We start from the raw sequence: 17,953 nt of genomic DNA, 5'->3' as shown, positions 1-17,953 counted from the left end.
GGTGTCCTGCAGACTGAAGCAGGTCAGGCTGTGACCAACATTTGAGGGCTCATTGATTTAGAAAAGTCTCTGGATTGGCTTTTTTTATGCCATGTTAATGGCTAAACTAATATATACCAAGGGTTCACTCTAAGCATGGCGAATCTGCTTTTAGCTATTATGCCAGCCGCAGATGTGCTCCTACAGTGGTCACTTTCAAATCCAGACTCAAAACACTTCTGTTTAGCTGTGCATTTACTGAATGAGCACTGTGCCGCTGTTCGTCCGATTGTTTGTACTGTATTTTATTTTTCTAAACTGTTTTAATTATTCTTATTTCTTTATTCTATTCTTATTTTAATTTCTTCTATGTAAAGCACTTCTATGCTATATAAATAAACTTGCCTTGCCAATATAGACGTGTGCAGATTAATTTAGAGGATATACATTATAATATAAGAAAGTTTAGATGGTAATCAAGGGCAAATAATAGAAGTAGTTGATGTTTTACATATAGTGACTTTGGTCCCTTTTAAGATATAAAGATTAGAAATGTGTGTGTATCTGTGAAAGTGGACCCCACAACTCCTAAATGTTAGATCCGGGCCCCACAAGTGACACAAAAACGCATGTGCAAACAATTTTGTTTGAATTTTGGTATATTGAAGTGATATTTCTTATCAGGATTTTTTGTTATCTTGCTTGATTTTTTACAAGCCTGTAGAACCACTGGAAGTGGTGGACCCCACAATTGGGCAAAAAACGGTGGACCCCCTAATGGTAGAAAAAAAAGTGTGTGTGTGTGTATGTGAGTGAGTGTGTGTGTTTGTCTGAGTGAGTGAGTGTGTGTGTTCTTAAAAAAATTGTGAAAGTGTATTATGATGAAATATCGAGAGAAATTAATTTAATAATAAATTAATAACAATTAAAATATTAGCATTTTTTATTGTATAGTGTTATTAATGCTTTGGCAATTAACAGATTTATTTCACCATGCCAATAAAGCTATTTGAATCTTGAGAGAGTATCTTGTGTTCGTGTGTGTGTGTGTGTGTGTGTGTTCTGAATCTCTGGAATGGAGTTCTTCTGGTTTTAGTCACATGATGCATTAATGATGTCACTGTCATATGACTCTGTTATTGAGAGTGACCCACATATTTCACAATGTGGAACTGGATTTATTGAGTGTAAAGGTTGTTGTGGTCTGACTGGTGATAGTCAGTTCCTCATTTCTCATACAGAATCAACATTGTAATTCCCTATATATTGCAATAAATAAAACACATTTTTCTTTTATATTTGGGTGAATTCAGGTATTCAGAATTTGAGTTAGTCTCATATTTGATGAAGTTTGCATCATTGATCATGACTGTTTATCACTGCTTTGAAAAGCATGATTATATGATGTTATTATCGTGTATGTGGTGTAATGTGTGTGAGTCGGGCGGCTCGGCAGATCTCGTTGCAGTCGTCTCCGTGCTGATATTTGATGAAGTCGTTGATTCCCCTCTGCTGGTTGTTGCTGGATCTGGCCTTTCTGAGCGAGTGAATCTGAGGGTCGGTCAAGTACGTCAAACCTTTCCCGCTGGCCGTGGTCCATCCTGAGGAGAAAACGGGAACATTTTTCAAACACAGTGTTACGTGTCAGAACGTAAATGTCGTTTAATGATTGTTGTACCACATGTGAGTGTATGCATGTTTCTTGTTGTGTTCTTCTCTCCCTCCCCGCTCATTTGAGAGCAACAGGTGCAGCTGCTAAGTGGGTGCGGCTGAAGCCACTCAGCGTGTCAGCGTGTGTGTAAAAGCAGAGTGAACCGTCTCTTCGTCGAGTTCACCCTCCTGCTTCCATGGTAGAGCGTGTGTGTACGACTGCTGCCCAAAACGAGTTGTAAATCTAGAGTGAGATTCGTGCTGTCCGTTCACCAGCTCATGTGAACTTTCCTATAGAGGAGCTTTAACTGTTGTAGCGGTATAGGCCGGTAATTGTATCTAGCTTACTCCTCTTATCTTTGTAAAACAAATTCCTGAGAGAGACAAGAGGCCCTTTTTCTTTAACATTATTTTCTCCTGTTATTGGTCAGTAAGGGAGGTAAGAACAATGTATTTTACTTATAGTTTTTATTCCAGGTAAGAGGGTTTAAAACTTAGTTAGAGACTCCCCTTTTGTTTGTTTTTTTGGCCGACTGAAAAACCTCTCAGTGACATACTTTTTTTTAAAGAACAGCAAAGACCCTTTTGTAAACAAATAAATCACTTTTCTTGATATCTTGGCTGTGTGCCGTTGTGTTTATGGGAGCAGGAGATTGAACTCCGGGCGTCATCCATTTTAACGGGTGCCGCTCTCGATGTTTGTGCATGTGGCATGTAACACACACTCTTAAAGATGTTGTTTTCAGGCTCTACTAGAACAGGTTTTCCTGTTTGGATGTTGATTATTCTCCTCATATTCTCCATTGTTGCGGCTCCTCTCTTCCCAGTCTGTCAGTAACGCTCTGTTTACTTCCTGTCTCTATGAAGCCCCTCCTTCTGAAAAGCACACTGTGCTCTGATTGGTCGGCTGGAGCAGTGTGTTGTGATTGGTCGAGCGCTTCGAGTGTGTTTGGGAAATGTCCCGCCCCTTTCCATAACCTTATTTATGTTAACCCCAAAAAAACATATTTATGTTAACCCCCCCAAAAAAACATATTTATGTCAACCCCAAAAAAACATATTTATGTTAACCCCAAAAAACGTATTTATGTTAACCCTAAAAAAAACGTATTTATGTTAACCCTAAAAAAAACTTATTTATGTTAACCCTAAAAAAAACTTATTTGTTAACCCTAAAAAACCTTATTTATTTTAACCCTGAAAAAACGTATTTATGTTAACCCTGAAAAACCTTATTTATGTTAACCCTGAAAAACCTTATTTATGTTAACCCTGAAAAACGTATGTTAACCCCAAAAAACCTTATTTATGTTAACCCCCCAAAAACCTCCATTGTATCTTGAGTTTCTTCCGGGAATGAACACAATATTCCTTATTATAATAATTCATACTCAGAATAAAGGGGCGGGGCCTGGTTGAGTTAGTAGTGTGTGAAACTGGCGGTTTTTCGGGGTTAACATAAATAAGGTTTTTTGGAGTTAACATAAATAAGGTTTTTTGGAGTTAACATAAATAGTTTTTCAGGGTTAACATAAATACGTTGTTTTGGGATTAACATAAATAGTTTTTCAGATTTAACATAAATAGTTTTAGGGTTAACAAATAGTTTTTCAGGGTTAACATAAATATGTTTTTTGGGGTTAACATAAATATGTTTTTTAGGGTTAACATAAATGTTTTTTTTAGGGTTAACATAAATATGTTTTTTTAGGGTTAACATAAATATGTTTTTTTGGGGTTAACAAGTTTTTTTGGGGGGTTAACATAAATAAGTTTTTTTCGAGTTAACATAAATAGTTTTTCAGGGTTAACATAAATAAGTTGTTTTGGGATTAACATAAATACGTTGTTTTGGGGTTAACATAAATTAGGTTTTTCAGGGTTAACATAAATATGTTTTTTGGGGTTAACATAAATAGTTTTTCAGGGTTAACATAAATAAGTTGTTTTAGGGTTAACATAAATTAGGTTTTTCAGGGTTAACATACAGTAAATATGTTTTTTGGGGTTAACATACAGTAAATATGTTTTTTGGGGTTAACATAAATAAGGTTTTTTGGGGTTAACATAAATCGTTTTTCAGGGTTAACATAAATAAGGTTTTTCAGGATTAACATAAATTAGTTTTTTTTAGGGTTAACATAAATTAGGGTTTTCAGGGTTAACATAAATACTTTTTTTTTAGGGTTAACATAAATAGTTTTTTAGGGTTAACATAAATTAGGGTTTTCAGGATTAACATAAATAGTTTTTTTTAGGGTTAACATAAATTAGGTTTTTTAGGGTTAACATAAATTAGTTTTTTCGGGGTTAACATAAATTAGGTTTTTCAGGGTTAACATAAATAGTTTTTTTAGGGTTAACATAAATTAGTTTTTTCGGGGTTAACATAAATTAGGTTTTTCAGGGTTAACATAAATAGTTTTTTTAGGGTTAACATAATTTAGTTTTTCAGGGTTCAGATGTACCTTGCAGATCCACCACCACCTCCTGACGCCCGGAAAACTCGTAGGTGAAATGACCGAAGGCGATGCCGTACTGGGTCGCGTCGATCTTCGCTTTGCCTTTTGCGTTGTTGGTGAGTTTTACAAACGTCCCAGACATGAACGGCTCTGCAGATAAACAGGTCACGATACGGTGTGACTCCAGAACCTGAAAGTGCATTTTACAAGTTAAAAGTCAATAAACAAATATATTACTATTCCAAAAATACTATTAAACTATAAACAATAAGTATTTAATAATAATAATAATAATAATAATTAATATAATTTTTATTAATTTTATTTTATCATAATTTGCATTTTACAATTAAAATTCCTTAAATATATTAGTATTCCAATAATGCTATTGCATGGTCAAATAAAAACTGGTATTTATTATTAATAATATTTATTATTAATATTAATATTATTATTATTCAAAATATTTTATACAAATTTAAAAATCAATAAACTTAAATATTACTACTCGAATAATACTATTGCACTGCAAAATTCTAATAAAAATATTTTTTTAATAATAATAATAATAATAATAATAACTTACCAACTGATTTACCACCATAATTAATTATTACACATTCAGTCTAATGCATCAATCATGTTGCGTTCTGTTTAAAAATACAGCCTCTCTAAATGTGCGAGACATATTTGTCCATTGTGATAAAATATTAATAACGTGTTGATCTCACCAGCAGCACTTCAGAGGGGATGAAGAAGATCTGGGTTGTGATGTTATTATCATACAGGCGTTTATTAAACTCGGTGACGTAGTATTGTGCCGTCATCTGTCTCTCCACGTCGTCCAGGTGCGCGTGAAGACCTTTATTCTTCAGGTACTCCTTCCCTACATAACTGAGCAGAGAATATGATTATTAGCATTACATTTACATTACAGTCAGGCATGAGTCGACTGAGGACATTCTTTTCTCTCATTTAATATGACTATACAACAACAACAATACTACTACTACTAATAATAATAATAATATCTATAATCATAAATATGAAATAATTATTGTTATTATTAAAATGTATTGAATATAATTAAAAGTTTAAAAAAACAAAACAAATCAAAGACATTTCTTATAATACAAGAATATATAATATGGTTCACTGTCTTTGGTTCACTGCAGTTTTAAGGAGGAAATACTCAGCAATGCTGTCGACTTATGAATTTACACATGCTTTGTCTTAAAGCGTATTAAAAACACCACATAGACACATAAACAACATTTAACCTTTGTTTTCACTACAGGTGGACTTTAATATTTTATTTTCTCTCTCTCTTCCGATGATAATGTATCCGTATGTGTGTGTTTGACCTGCTCAGAAGCTGCTCCTGGTGCAGGTACTGAAGCGCAATGGCTTTTCTCTGTTGGCCTTCGACTCCCATTGGTTTCCCAATATAAACGCTGGTTTCGCAGCCCATCCAGACGCCAGAGGCCTTCGAGTACTTCAGGACGATGGCATCTGCAGAACACAAGAAGACAGGAGACATAAAGAGACATTTCTGTCTTGTTTTCCAGTATAAATATTAAAAAATTCTTCAATCAAGTTACAATTAGATTCACACTCACTCACACACACATTTGTTTTGCTATACTTGTGAGGACATTCCATAGGCGTAATGGTTTTTATACTGTACACTAACCCAACCCCTAAACCTACCCACACACACACTCACACACACAATTAAGATACATGTAGATTCATGCGTCCCCTACCGTAGGGCTTCTCACGCTGCGTGTCGTCCAGGCGTTTCAGCGGGGTGTTCGGGAGCCGCTTGACGAGGCAGCTTTCACAAACTCCGGCCAGGAGCGCTCGATAGTCACGCCCCGTCAGAACGGTACTTCCCATGATGCAGTTCCGGAAGCATCCGTTGCACGACAGCTCGTCGTCTCCCGTAGAGTCTGACAGATGCTCAAACCCCAGCTCCTCGAACGGGTCGCTCTCGGTGGTCGTTCCTGGGCCTTCCTGAATCTTCTGCGGGAACGCTTTCTTCTTGTGCGTCAGTTCAAGGCGCTCTACATTAGCGATGGGGCTCACGGACGGTTTTTGCCAAGATGAGTGCGATCCGAAGCTATCGCACAGGGAAAACGAGGAAGTGCTCCCTCCAAGCTTGGCACCTTTATTTATTTCGTTGCCATCATGGTAAGAATCTTCAAGGTCCTCCACAGTTTCTACGCCGCTCTGGGATTGTCCCAATACGTGCTCCCATGAGGAACCGCTGCTAATGGAACTCGAAAACGTTCTCGCTTCCAGGTTCTTCCGAACGTCTCTCCGTTGGGTACCCGATGTATTTGTTAGGTTGTCCTCAACGTCTTCAGTTGTGATTGGCTCTAGCTTTGGTTGGGATTGAGTTTGGGATCCTTTGTTGTGTCTAAAGGTGTTGGGAATGCTACTTTGATTGCTTGGAGAGACGACGTTTGCTTCTCGACTTTCATTGCTTTGGTCATCAAGACCCGTATAAGATCCGAATCTGCTTTGCTCCACATCATCATCTGTGGTTTCTACGCCGCTCTGAGACGATCCCGATACGTGTTCCCACGAGGAACTCGAAGACGTTCTTGCTTCCAGGTTCTTCCGAAGGTCTCTCTGTTGGGTTCTCGATGTATTCGTTAGGTTGTCCTCAACGTCTTCAGTTGTGATTGGCTCTATCTTTGGTTGGGATTGAGTTTGGGATCCTTTGTTGTGTCTAAAGGTGTTGGGAACGCTACTTTGATTGCTTGGAGAGATGACGTTTGCTTCTCGACTTCCATTGCTTTGGTCATCAAGACCCATATAAGATCCGAATCTGCTTTGCTCCACATCATCATCTGTGGTTTCTACGCCGCTCTGAGACGATCCTGATACGTGTTCCCACGAGGAACTCGAAGACGTTCTTGCTTCCAGGTTCTTCCGAAGGTCTCTCCGTTGGGTTCCTGATATATTTGGTACGTTGTCCTCAACACCTTCAGTTATGACGGGCTCTAGCTTTGGTTGGGATTGAGTTTGGGATCCTTTGTTGTATCTAATGTTGTCGGGAATGCTTGGAGAGACGACGTTTGCTTCTTTACCTCCATCAAGAGCCTCAAAAGATCCGAAACTGCTTCGTTCATCGCAACCCTGATCAACTATAACTAAAGATCCGCTACTAGATGGATTCTGTTTGGAGGAAAGCGGATTCGAATGATTGGCCGTTGGGAGAACTTCTGTGTCCGTCTGAAATGCTGTTATGCATTGAGAATGAGTCGAACACGGATCGCCTCGAACGCCTTTCTCGAACGCCTCACAAACCGACTTGTGGTGCTTCTTAAAAACATCCAACACCTTGGTAAAATCGCTGAGTGTGAACAAGACAGGGCCGAACTCCATTGAACGGTAGCTATCGGGAATAAAAGAGCGTGCATCGGAATTACGGAAGGGTTCAACTTTCAACAAGGACTTAATCTGTTGTATCCTCGCCATGATCTCAGAACACAAAGAGGAATCCGCTCTAGCACAATACTCGACAAATAACGCCAAGGCTTCCCGACAGATGCTGGTCGCCGCGAGGACCGTCTCGGATTCGCCGCTAATCCATCGGTGTGTCGTGGCTAAGCAATACGCGGCTTTGAGGAATGTGTGCAACTCCAGCTTGCTGGTGACGGCGTCTCCTGCAGTCTTTGTTAACAAGCCGATCTCAAAGGCCTCCTTGGCCAAATCCAGGTACGTCTGCTGATCCTCCATGGGGCATTTCTTGGAGAAACTGTAGGATAGTAAACACACGCCCTGGGCGACCTGCAAAAGAGCATTGGGAGGGGGAAATGAAAACACATCTAGTGTTAATGTCGGGAATAACAGCACGCTAAACTGAGGGGCTGTTTCCACGACACCATTTCCGACTAAAAACGTACAACTTTTTATGCGTTTTGGCTGTTCGTTTACATGACAAAGTTTTGAAAACGGGATTCAAAGTGCAAGTTAACAGACAAAAACGCGAATCTCTGGAGAAGATGAGGTCATGCAGGACGCGTATTAAATGTTCAGTCTATAGTGTTTCATCGCCATCTAGTGGCCTGGCAGCAGAACACAGGGTTTTTTATTTGTTTTCGCGGTTCCATGTGAATGGGGATCGTTTTGACAATGGTGTCGTCTGTACGCGGAAAACTGAAAGGAAAAACATCTCCATTTTAAGCATATCATTGTCGTGTAAACGTACCATGAGACTGTAGAACAGATTTAGCATGATAACAGAGAAAATGCGTGAACGGTGAATGAAAACAGTCATGCATATTTATCGAAGCTCATTTCCACCACATAAGAAAAACATTGTGCTATGGTAAGTCATAACTATGACATAAGAAGTCATAATGAGATAAGTAAAAAATTACAAAATTACTTGCTATCATTATTTTGACTTTTTGTCAATTTCCTCTAATAATTTATATTTCTTTTATCATAATTTATGACTGTCATAATCCTAGCCTTTTATCTCATAATCAAAATTTGTACTATATATCTCATAATTTATGATTCAGTATGCCATAATTTCAAAATTGTATCTTAATCATGACTTAATATCATTATTTTGACTGTCGTAATTATGACTGTCATAACTGATATACTAATGACTGTCATAATGACTTTTTATGTCATAACGTTGACCTTTTGTCAATTTTGCCTTACTATCTCATAATTGAGACTTTTTGATTTGACATACTTTTTTTTTTTTTTTTTTTTTTTGACATCTCATAATGTTGACTTTTATCATAATTATGAGTCATGGCGACTTTTTATCATAATTTTGAAAGTCATAATTCTGACCTTTTATCTCATTATTTTGACTTTTTGTATGTTTGGACTTTTTTTTATCTCATAAATCACATATTTAAAAGAAAATGAATATATAAATGTATAAAATGTGCTTCAGGATATAAAATACTTGAGGAATAACGTTGTTTATGCTGAAACAGAGTGGACTCACCACATTGGTCAGGACGTACAGAGAGCCATACTGACTGAAGACGACGGCCATCTTAGCGGCCCGCGCCGCACACAGCAGACGATGCCGAGTCTCTCCCAGAAAACCCTGGAGGAGAGAGAACACCTGACGCTCAGCACACGCACAACCCGACCCAGGACATCTCAGACTGTCTTACCAGGTCGATGTGTGGCTTTTCCTGAAGCACAGTGAAGTCTCCGTCGTTCATGGAGGACAGTGTGTTGGCCAGGAGCCCGAGGGACGTCCCAATGCCCTGAAAACAACGACAGCCACTGATTCAGAGTCGAGAGCATGACTGGTGTTCACACACACACACACACTTCTGAGCTAAAGGAGAGAGAGAGGTTAACAGTGTTTGTAGTATAAAGTGTGTCCAGACCTTTTTATCAGGTTGTGGAAGAGCGTAGAAGCCGATCAGAGACGCCCATATGAGTTCAGCCGCCTCGAGCCACAGACCTGCAATACACACAAACTTTACATTTACAGAAACACACACACATCCAAACCTCTAATGATTCAAACAGTCCTTAATTTTCACCATAATCTGATATGACTGTTCTCTTTATACTCTACCATTCAAAGCTCTTAATGTTTCTGAAAGAGTCTCTTCTGCTCACCAAGGCTGTATGTATTTAATCAAAAATACAGTAAAAAATGTGAAATAATATTATAATTTAATAAAACTGTTTTCTATGTGAATATCTAGTAAAGTGTAATTTATTCCTGTGATCAAAGCTGAATGTTCAGCATCATTACTCCAGTCTTCAGTGTCACATCCCTCAGAAATCACTCTAATATGAGGATTTGATGCTCAAGAAACATTTATGATTATTATCAGTGTTGAAAACAGTTCAGATTTTTGTGGAAACTGATACATTTTATTATTGAATAGAAAGTTCAAAAGAACAGCGTTTATTTGAAATAGAATATTTTGATTGATTTAATGAATCCTTGATGAATAACAGTATTAATGCCTGTGATGGATTTTTAATAGATAAGGTAGTAAACTATCTTTTAAACTAATGATTCGAACCTCTAAACTTCCCTTTTTAGGCCTAACATTCTAACACTTTGAAACAAAATGTACTAAAACGTTCTGTTCTTTGCGTATTGTGTCCATGGACAATTCTGAAGTGAAAGACAATATCAAATATATACTGTTTACATTGTGTCATGACATATTGAGTAATAAACTGAACTCTTAAAAGGTAACTAAACCCTAAAACAACTTTTTTTTTAGTTAATGATCTGTAAGACTGGGGCTTTATTAGTGCTGTTCATTGATTCGAGTAATTTTTTTTGACATTTGGGTATAAAGTGTTTTAATTCTACAATATATGGTGTAAAAACGTCTGAGTGCTGCCCTCTTCAGGTTAAACAGTGGCTACTGCAGTTGAAGCTGGGCTTGCTTTTACAAATTGAACCAATCATATTGAAAGAAGGTGACGCGAGTTAAGTCATGAGTTAGGCATTTTATTTATGCGGTAAGAATAGCTACGCTAGGCGTCAACCCGCGCGTTCAGAGGCAACTCAACTGGGTATAATATTTTCAGGTGTCAAGGACACTCGGTTCAACCTAAGTCAGGTGCGTAGGGGACTAATCTATGTCTTTTAAAACCAAGTACAACAAGAATAAATGACCTCAACATCCTTAACCCCTTAACTGTCACCGTCCCGTATACGGGACGCCTACGTTTACGTCACTATATTACAATTAAATCCTAATTTAATCATGACAAACTATATATTGTTGGAAAGGTCTAAGACTCCTTAATAGATATTTCAGCACTGTTTTTTGTTACAATTTATGCAGGAACAGTAATAGATGAATTTATGACAAGAGTGCACCTCAAAAAATCGACATCATAACAGGAGTTCTGGCGTTTGTCACAAAAAGTCAACGAACACACTTTTAATAATTGAAACTTTGGTTTTCATGCTAAAAGTTCATAATAAAACATTTAATCTAGTATTTGTCAATAAAAAAATATAAAATAACATTATCTTCTAAAAAGTATGACATGTATATTATCCTCTAAAATATGATATTATATTTTTTATCGCCTTTTTTTATTACATTACATATTTTAGTAGTTATCATAAATTAGGTATCATTTGAAAGCTTACGATCTCAGAATTCATCCTGTGAAAACTGTTTTGAAATTGGACATTGTGTTACCATAGAAACGGTACTCTAAATTATTTTATCAGGCTCCTCCCCTTTTGGGCATCATTATGTTTCATAATTTATGATAAAAATATTTTCTAATCTTGACAAAACACATATTGTCAGAAAGGTCTGAGTCTCAAGGTTCCATATTTTGTGACAGAAGTGATATTTGGACAGAAATTTATGAATTTGTTATGTTAGAATGCATACAGTTAAATTCAATGGAATTCAATGACACCCGGTGGCTATTTTTGGTAATACGCCTAAACAAAATCTCATGGGAACTTCAATTTTTGTGATATCAACTTCAAATTTGGAACACAACTTGGTTAGATATATGGCTTTCATTTTATAGTAATTTTTTTGTAAAACATATTTTGTCAAATATATATTTTATATAAAATAAAAATATAAAATAAATTATATTTGATTTAATGTAAATTTAAACTTCCATAACTTTTTCATACTTTAATTTTTTGAAGTGCTTTCACTTCAGCAATAATCTGCTATTTTTCCCCTTTAAAACAAGACCAAACTTAGGTCTATACTCCAAAGCATTCTTGAATTACAACCATTTAAGCTTGAATAGTGCATTTTAATGTACATTTTCAAAAAGGGGGGTGACAGCAAAGGGTTTAAAGCAAGACAGATTTACCTGAGAAGCAAAACTGTGTAAGACTGTAAAATGTTTATTTTCCTCATCTTCTAAAAACTATTTTCCAGAGGGATCAGATTATAATTCAAACACTTTATCTATAAAACTGAAACTCTGCATTAAGTATGTTAATACTTAGCATGAAGGCTGTTTAAATATTGTAGTGTCTCTCCCTCTCTCTATTGTAAATATTAAATTTTTCTCATAAAATGCATATAAATATCAATATCTGCCAATAATATGTCTTAGTAAGATGATATTTAAATGCTTAGTTGTATGATCTGTAGTTTTTAATTATATAATGCAATGCAAAACAATGATGATTGAGAGATGAACAAATAAATCTTCCTCAAAAGCCCGATGATCATATTTGATACTCATGATTTGTATAATAAATGATGTCTGGATAATCCAGTAAACCTGCTTCAGTCCAGCTGAGATATTACTAACAATATCACAGTTATTCTTGCGTTTCCTTGATGAAATCAGAGATTTGACACAGAAAGACTCGTGAAGCTCGAGCTGAAGGAGAACGCTTGTACAATTACACTAAAAGACTTGTACTTGATAAACGATGAACTCTCGCTCAGACACAGAAGCACTGGAGGAGATTGGTGGAGTTTTGATCATGGGTCGATCTTGATTCCTCACCGAGTGTCTGAAGCACTTGTCCTCGCACCTGAAGACTGACGGCCTGTACCAGCGTCCGGTCACTGGCCTTCTGATACGTCCAACCGCCTGAAGAAGAGTGAAGCATTCAGAGACAGCACAGCACAGATGGACAGATCAGGTGGAAGAGGAATGAAAGCAAACGGTACCTGTCGAAGCTTCATTACTGATCAGACTGCTGAGGATAAACTCGGCCTTCTGCAGTTTACCTGCGTCGCAACAACACCAGACAATCTGTCAAAGCTCAATCCAGCCAACAGGGAACGTTCTCTCAACGTTATGAACACGTTCTACCAGTAACATTAATACAACGTTCGTTCAATGGTAATGTTCTCAAAACGTTAGCACAAAAACATTATACAGCTTCCTGAAACATTTCAGTTGGACATTCATCGAACATTTTTTTAAATGTTTCAGAACGTTCAGAGAACATTCAAAAGTAACATTCCCATAATGTTTGAAGAATGATACAATGTAATGTTCCCTTAACGTTCACAAAAGTTTTTTGGAACGTTACTACTTTTTTGGGATGGTTAATGAAATGTTCAAAATAACGTTCCCATTGTGATAATATAACTGCGATCAGCAAATAACAGGGTTCAAGCGTTTAAGGCCTTTAAGAAAATGCTTAAAAAGATATTATGTTTTATTATGCAAGCTTGTAACCACTTACATCATAGATGGAAAAGACAATTTACAGCCAATACTGGCAATTTACCATAGGGAATTTGACAGCTTTTGAACAGTTATAGCGCCACCTATGGTCCGATCTCTTTACATGTTTGCATGCTTGTTTAGAATCGTATGTCGCATGTGCTCACTTAATTCCGTGAAGTCCCGAGTTTCTGTTTATGAGTTATAGGCTTCTGTGGGAATTTGGCCACACCCATTTTCTGAATTACCCTGTTATAGCCACTCAAAGGGTAAAGTTCAACATTTTTGGATAATTATTGATCTGGAGTGTCCAGAGAATTGTACTGCGTTGGTTTTATTCAGATTGAGCGAAAAACCTTGGACTAGTTCGCAAAAGTAGGTTTTTTATACAATTGTGAATATTTAATGGACGATTTGATTGACAGCAGTGGTTCTTGAGGCAAAGTTGTTCAGTGATCTATCACATGATATACATATTGTGTGGATGTGTGAAACATCACGTGATTACAGAGGCGTAAAAATCCTGTTAGCACCAACTAGTGGCCGATTTCTTTCAAAATTCTTACAGACTTCTAGGGCCATGAGTCCAACATGCCCATGTTTCCCTTGTCCGATGGCCGATGACAGACATATTTTTTGAGATACGCCAATGTCCTCATAGACATACATGGCACCTTGGACCAAGACACTGCATGCCATTTTTCAAGTCAATCGGACTAAGAGTTGGGGGGTTATAACCATTTTCATATTTATTTTCATGTTATAGCGCCACCAAGTGTCCAATCGCTGTGTTTCTTTTACTGTGACCTCAGATTGAGCTTGTACATATGTGTACCAAGTTTGGTGAAAATATCTCATTTCGTTCTGGAGTTATAGCCATTTTAATAAAAGTGGCTCCGCCCACTTCAAACGTTTTGCCACCATTTAGCGACGAGAATCAAAAACAAAATGCATGATTTAAACATATAAAGGGGAAAATCCAGTTATTTTTTTGCAGCGATCTAATCAGGACAAAAAAAGGTTCTAACTAAAGAAGAATATCATTAGAGAATAATAATATTAGTTAATATGACTCATGATTTACAAGTCTTCTGAACCCAGTCTTTTTGCCGAAAAGTTGTCGAATTTCATTCATGTCCATTAAATTCAAATTTGTCCAGGAGTTGTTTCCTGTTTCATCTCTATTTTCTCCTGCTGTCCAGCAAAATTTCTTTCTGCACTGGTTTGGTTTCGTTCGGGCGAAAAACCTAGAACTAGATCGCAAAAAGTAGGTTTTGGACAAAATTTAAAATGGCCGACTTTTTTTTCAGGCGGAAATGAAATCGAACGTTCTGAGAACATTTTCATAGCTTAATGGGAACGTTAACTGAACGACATATTTTAGTTCTCTGGGAATACATACACACTCCATGAATGGAGATGAGCTCACCGGTGTTCAGATAGACCCGAGCCTGTCTAATGATGACCTGGGGGGCGATGGGAACGTCCGGGTAACGTTTGTGCAACGCTTTAGCAATCTTCAGCAGGACATGCGATCCGTCCATCCAATACAGAAGCCGGTCGAGCAGAAACACGACGGCGACGGCCAACCGCGGCTCGCCAGATGTGATGCTGTCTCTGAGGAACACCTGGAATCACAGCAGGACTCAGATCACGGTCCGCTATTCGAATCAACAATGGAGTTTAAAAAATACGACCTATGGACCAACTACTAAAAAGCCTATCCTGTATACATTTTATAATACCTTTATTAAGAGTGTTTTGAGTTTTTCATTCCTCAGTTGGTTTTCTGCACTTTCTCTAAAGAATAAGAATCGTCTCCAAAGTATATTTAAGTCATGCTCAAAAATGACTTGTGTTCCTTTGTGGAGCTTTAAGGGACGGATCGGAGTAATTTCAGCCTAGGGTCCTTTGCACCATGACCTCGAGCCAAACTCCACCCAGAAGCCCTTTCTCCCCTTGGTCCAACATTATTAAAGTTAGAGCTTATTTAGAGACATCAGTCGGATGGTTTAGTGCAGGCGCTAACGGATCCTATGATGTATCTGGTAAATTACTCCACTAATAATGCCCAGAATGGCACCAAACTTCTACAGTAGCACAAATAGGTTCTGTACTCATAAAACGAGGCATTGGAAAGTTTGTAAGTACATCAGGAGTTTATTTAAATAACACTTGCCTGATGGCTAATGCTACCGCTAACCCGGACGTCAACGTCACTTCCGTGATATTAACTTGCACGGATTAATTGTTCACCATTAATTGTAATTGTTCATTATTATTAATATATCCGTTATTACCAGTAACTGCGGCAGATGCTCCCCGACGAGGTCCGACGTGTTCATCTTGTCCTCAGACGTCACGGACTGTTTGTACTGCCATTTCTCCTCCACGAACGGCCACTTTCTGTCCGCCGCCTCCTGTAGGAGCGTGTGCAGGTCATCGGGAAACCACCCTGAGGGTCAAAGGTCAAGCCTTATTTAATAGGAATATCTCTTTCCTGGCTCGGTGTTTTTGTTAAAGGATGTCAGGAGTGAGTCGGTATTTCACAACGAAGACTAGCCTTTTAAATTGATTCATTATTCTGCTTTATTTTAAACCCCAAATCAAAACATTCTTCATTAACAGTGATTAAGTTATTTGTAATATACAATGTCACTGTAAAAAAAAAAACATGTAGCTTAAATGTTGCTAGCTACTTTTTCATAGTAACTAGAAGGGTAGTTTGACTGTAGTTTAACGTATGAGTAGTCAAGCTACGGTTTCAGAGTAGCTTCCCCAACACTATAAATAAAAAACTATAAAACAGTGATAACACTGCTTCATGAAGCTTTGAAACCTTTACGAATCTTTTGTTTCGAATCAGTGGTTCAAAGCGAGTATCAAACTCAGTCACATGACTTCAGTAAACGAGGCTTCATTACGGCACAACTGCTCTGAAACGCTTTGAAATGTCAATGTTTCACCGCTGATCATGAGGAGTCGCTGAGGACCAGTGAACCAGTGTCAGTGGGTTTACCTGATCTCTGATCAGTGTTATACATCTGTAGACGTTTTAATTAGACATTTGTATAATTCACATGAATAATGGTAGTTAAGAGTAAGGGTCTGTTTAGCTGAGCCACTCATAGAACAAACAAAACAAACCCTGACAATTGCTAAAAGAACATAGACACTTGGTTATCTTATTAGATGATTAGATAATTGCATTTGAAAGATTTTACTTTCAATAATAAAAATAAAAAAGATGTGTAAAGGGTGTTTTAATGCATGTTTGTGTTGTATTTACACTGTTCTGAGCACTAGGGGTCACCGTGGAGAGGGTGTGGGGTGTTTCGAAGCCTCGATCTGCCCAACACTACTATAGAACAGATAAACGTGTATGCACAGGCCTGCCTGAGTGTTGTGCGTCATTACCGCGGGGGTGCGGGAGCAGCACGGTGTCTCCCTGTGGTCCGGTGACTGCGCGCCTCAGACACTCCTGGAGCAACAGCGACACCTCCTGGTCACTCATGCTGTTACACCAGGACAACACGTCAGTATAATACAGTCGTGCAGCAACTAGACCATTTCTGCCACTTAAGAAAAAAATAATCATGCTTTGGTAAATCTTAATGACGATATAAAATGTCACAATTATGATATAAAAAGTCAAAATTATAACATACTAAGCCATAACTATACATTTAAAAAGTCGGAATTATGAGAGAATCAAAATAATAGTGTTATAATTATGACTTGTCATAAAAGTAATGTCATAATCTCTACTAATTAACTTTTTTAAGTCATATTTTACTTTTTGTGTCATAATTTCGACTTTTTAATGTCATAATTAATACTTTTTAATTCACAATTTCTACGGTCATAATTTATATGATTTACAAAAGTTTTTTTTTTTTTTTTTTATGTGGCGAAAATGGGCTTTCATTCTGTATTTTACAGTCGAATGTAATCAAATATAAATCACTGTTTCATGTTTCAAACAATTACTTTTAAACTTAAAAACACACGTTCCACGACATTACACTACAAATACCGTGGAAACGGATCATTTTTCAACAAAAAGGAACGGGTAATAAACGACTTAAAGCAACATATGAATGCAAATGTGTTTTACCTTCAACAACCCCGACCGGTTCAGTCAAACACACGTCAACTAAAGGGGAACTTCCATGAACCCGCCCTCGTCCAGAAGTCCTCGCCGGTAGAGTTACATTACCGTATTTATGTGTACCATGTAATAATCGTTGTTTGTAAACCTTGTTTATTTGTTTATGTTAAGAAGTTAACAATGTAACATATCAATATCGGACCCGTTTCATGTTCCTGTAGTTTCCGTGTGACGTGACGTGACCCAGCGTCTCAGCCAATCACAGCACGCACTGGCGACACAAGACTGTACACAAACATGCGGATCTAAAGCAACTTGTAAGATATTAATATTTCTAACGTTACAGATCAGTTAACATTTAAGATAGAAAAACTCAGAAAACACACATTTCAAACGATACACAGTGTCGATGAGCAGAATAATATGTGTAATATTCTTCCCGATCAACAGGTGGCTCCGTGGCGCAATGGATAGCGCATTGGACTTCTAGGCGAATCTAGTGAAGTGATTCAAAGGTTGTGGGTTCGAGTCCCACCGGAGTCGCACTTTTTTATTTTATTTATTTTTTTATGATTTATTTATTACAAAATAATAATAC

General features: G+C 37.4%; 1 protein-coding gene across 2 annotated transcripts; it reads right to left on the bottom strand.

The window, feature by feature from the left end:
- Nucleotides 1–1,136: 1,136 nt before the first annotated feature.
- Nucleotides 1,137–17,575, bottom strand: alpk1 (alpha-kinase 1). 2 transcript variants are annotated; one of them, XM_082161567.1, is made up of 14 exons: nucleotides 17,362–17,575; nucleotides 16,662–16,822; nucleotides 15,545–15,699; nucleotides 14,674–14,872; nucleotides 12,740–12,799; nucleotides 12,573–12,659; nucleotides 9,476–9,552; nucleotides 9,254–9,349; nucleotides 9,079–9,183; nucleotides 5,858–7,892; nucleotides 5,456–5,603; nucleotides 4,823–4,985; nucleotides 4,098–4,281; nucleotides 1,137–1,580 (listed from the first exon to the last, which is right to left on the bottom strand). In XM_082161567.1, exons 2-14 carry the CDS (start codon nucleotides 16,756–16,758, stop codon nucleotides 1,390–1,392), a joined length of 3,597 nt encoding a protein of 1,198 aa, XP_082017693.1. In that variant the 5' UTR covers nucleotides 16,759–16,822; nucleotides 17,362–17,575; the 3' UTR covers nucleotides 1,137–1,389. The 2 variants fall into 2 exon arrangements, with proteins under 2 accessions (XP_082017693.1, XP_082017692.1); XM_082161566.1 differs by having other exon boundaries at nucleotides 16,662–16,759.
- Between the last annotated feature and the right edge of the window lie 378 nt (nucleotides 17,576–17,953).

The sequence above is a fragment of the Leuciscus leuciscus genome, assembly GCF_965113295.1.
Source record: "Leuciscus leuciscus genome assembly, chromosome: 2".
Lineage (NCBI taxonomy): Eukaryota > Metazoa > Chordata > Actinopteri > Cypriniformes > Leuciscidae > Leuciscus > Leuciscus leuciscus.
This window is presented reverse-complemented; position numbering and strand designations above follow the sequence as displayed.

Coding starts and splice junctions, on each gene's coding strand:
- alpk1 (XM_082161567.1), bottom strand. CDS start 16,758: ATGAGTGACCAGGAGGTGTCGCTGTTGCTCCAGGAGTGTCTGAGGCGC. Junction 14,873..15,544: donor AGCATCTGCCGCAGTTACTG/GTAATAACGGAT, acceptor CTGTGATTCCAG/GTGTTCCTCAGAGACAGCAT. Junction 12,660..12,739: donor CAGTAATGAAGCTTCGACAG/GTACCGTTTGCT, acceptor ACTCTTCTTCAG/GCGGTTGGACGTATCAGAAG.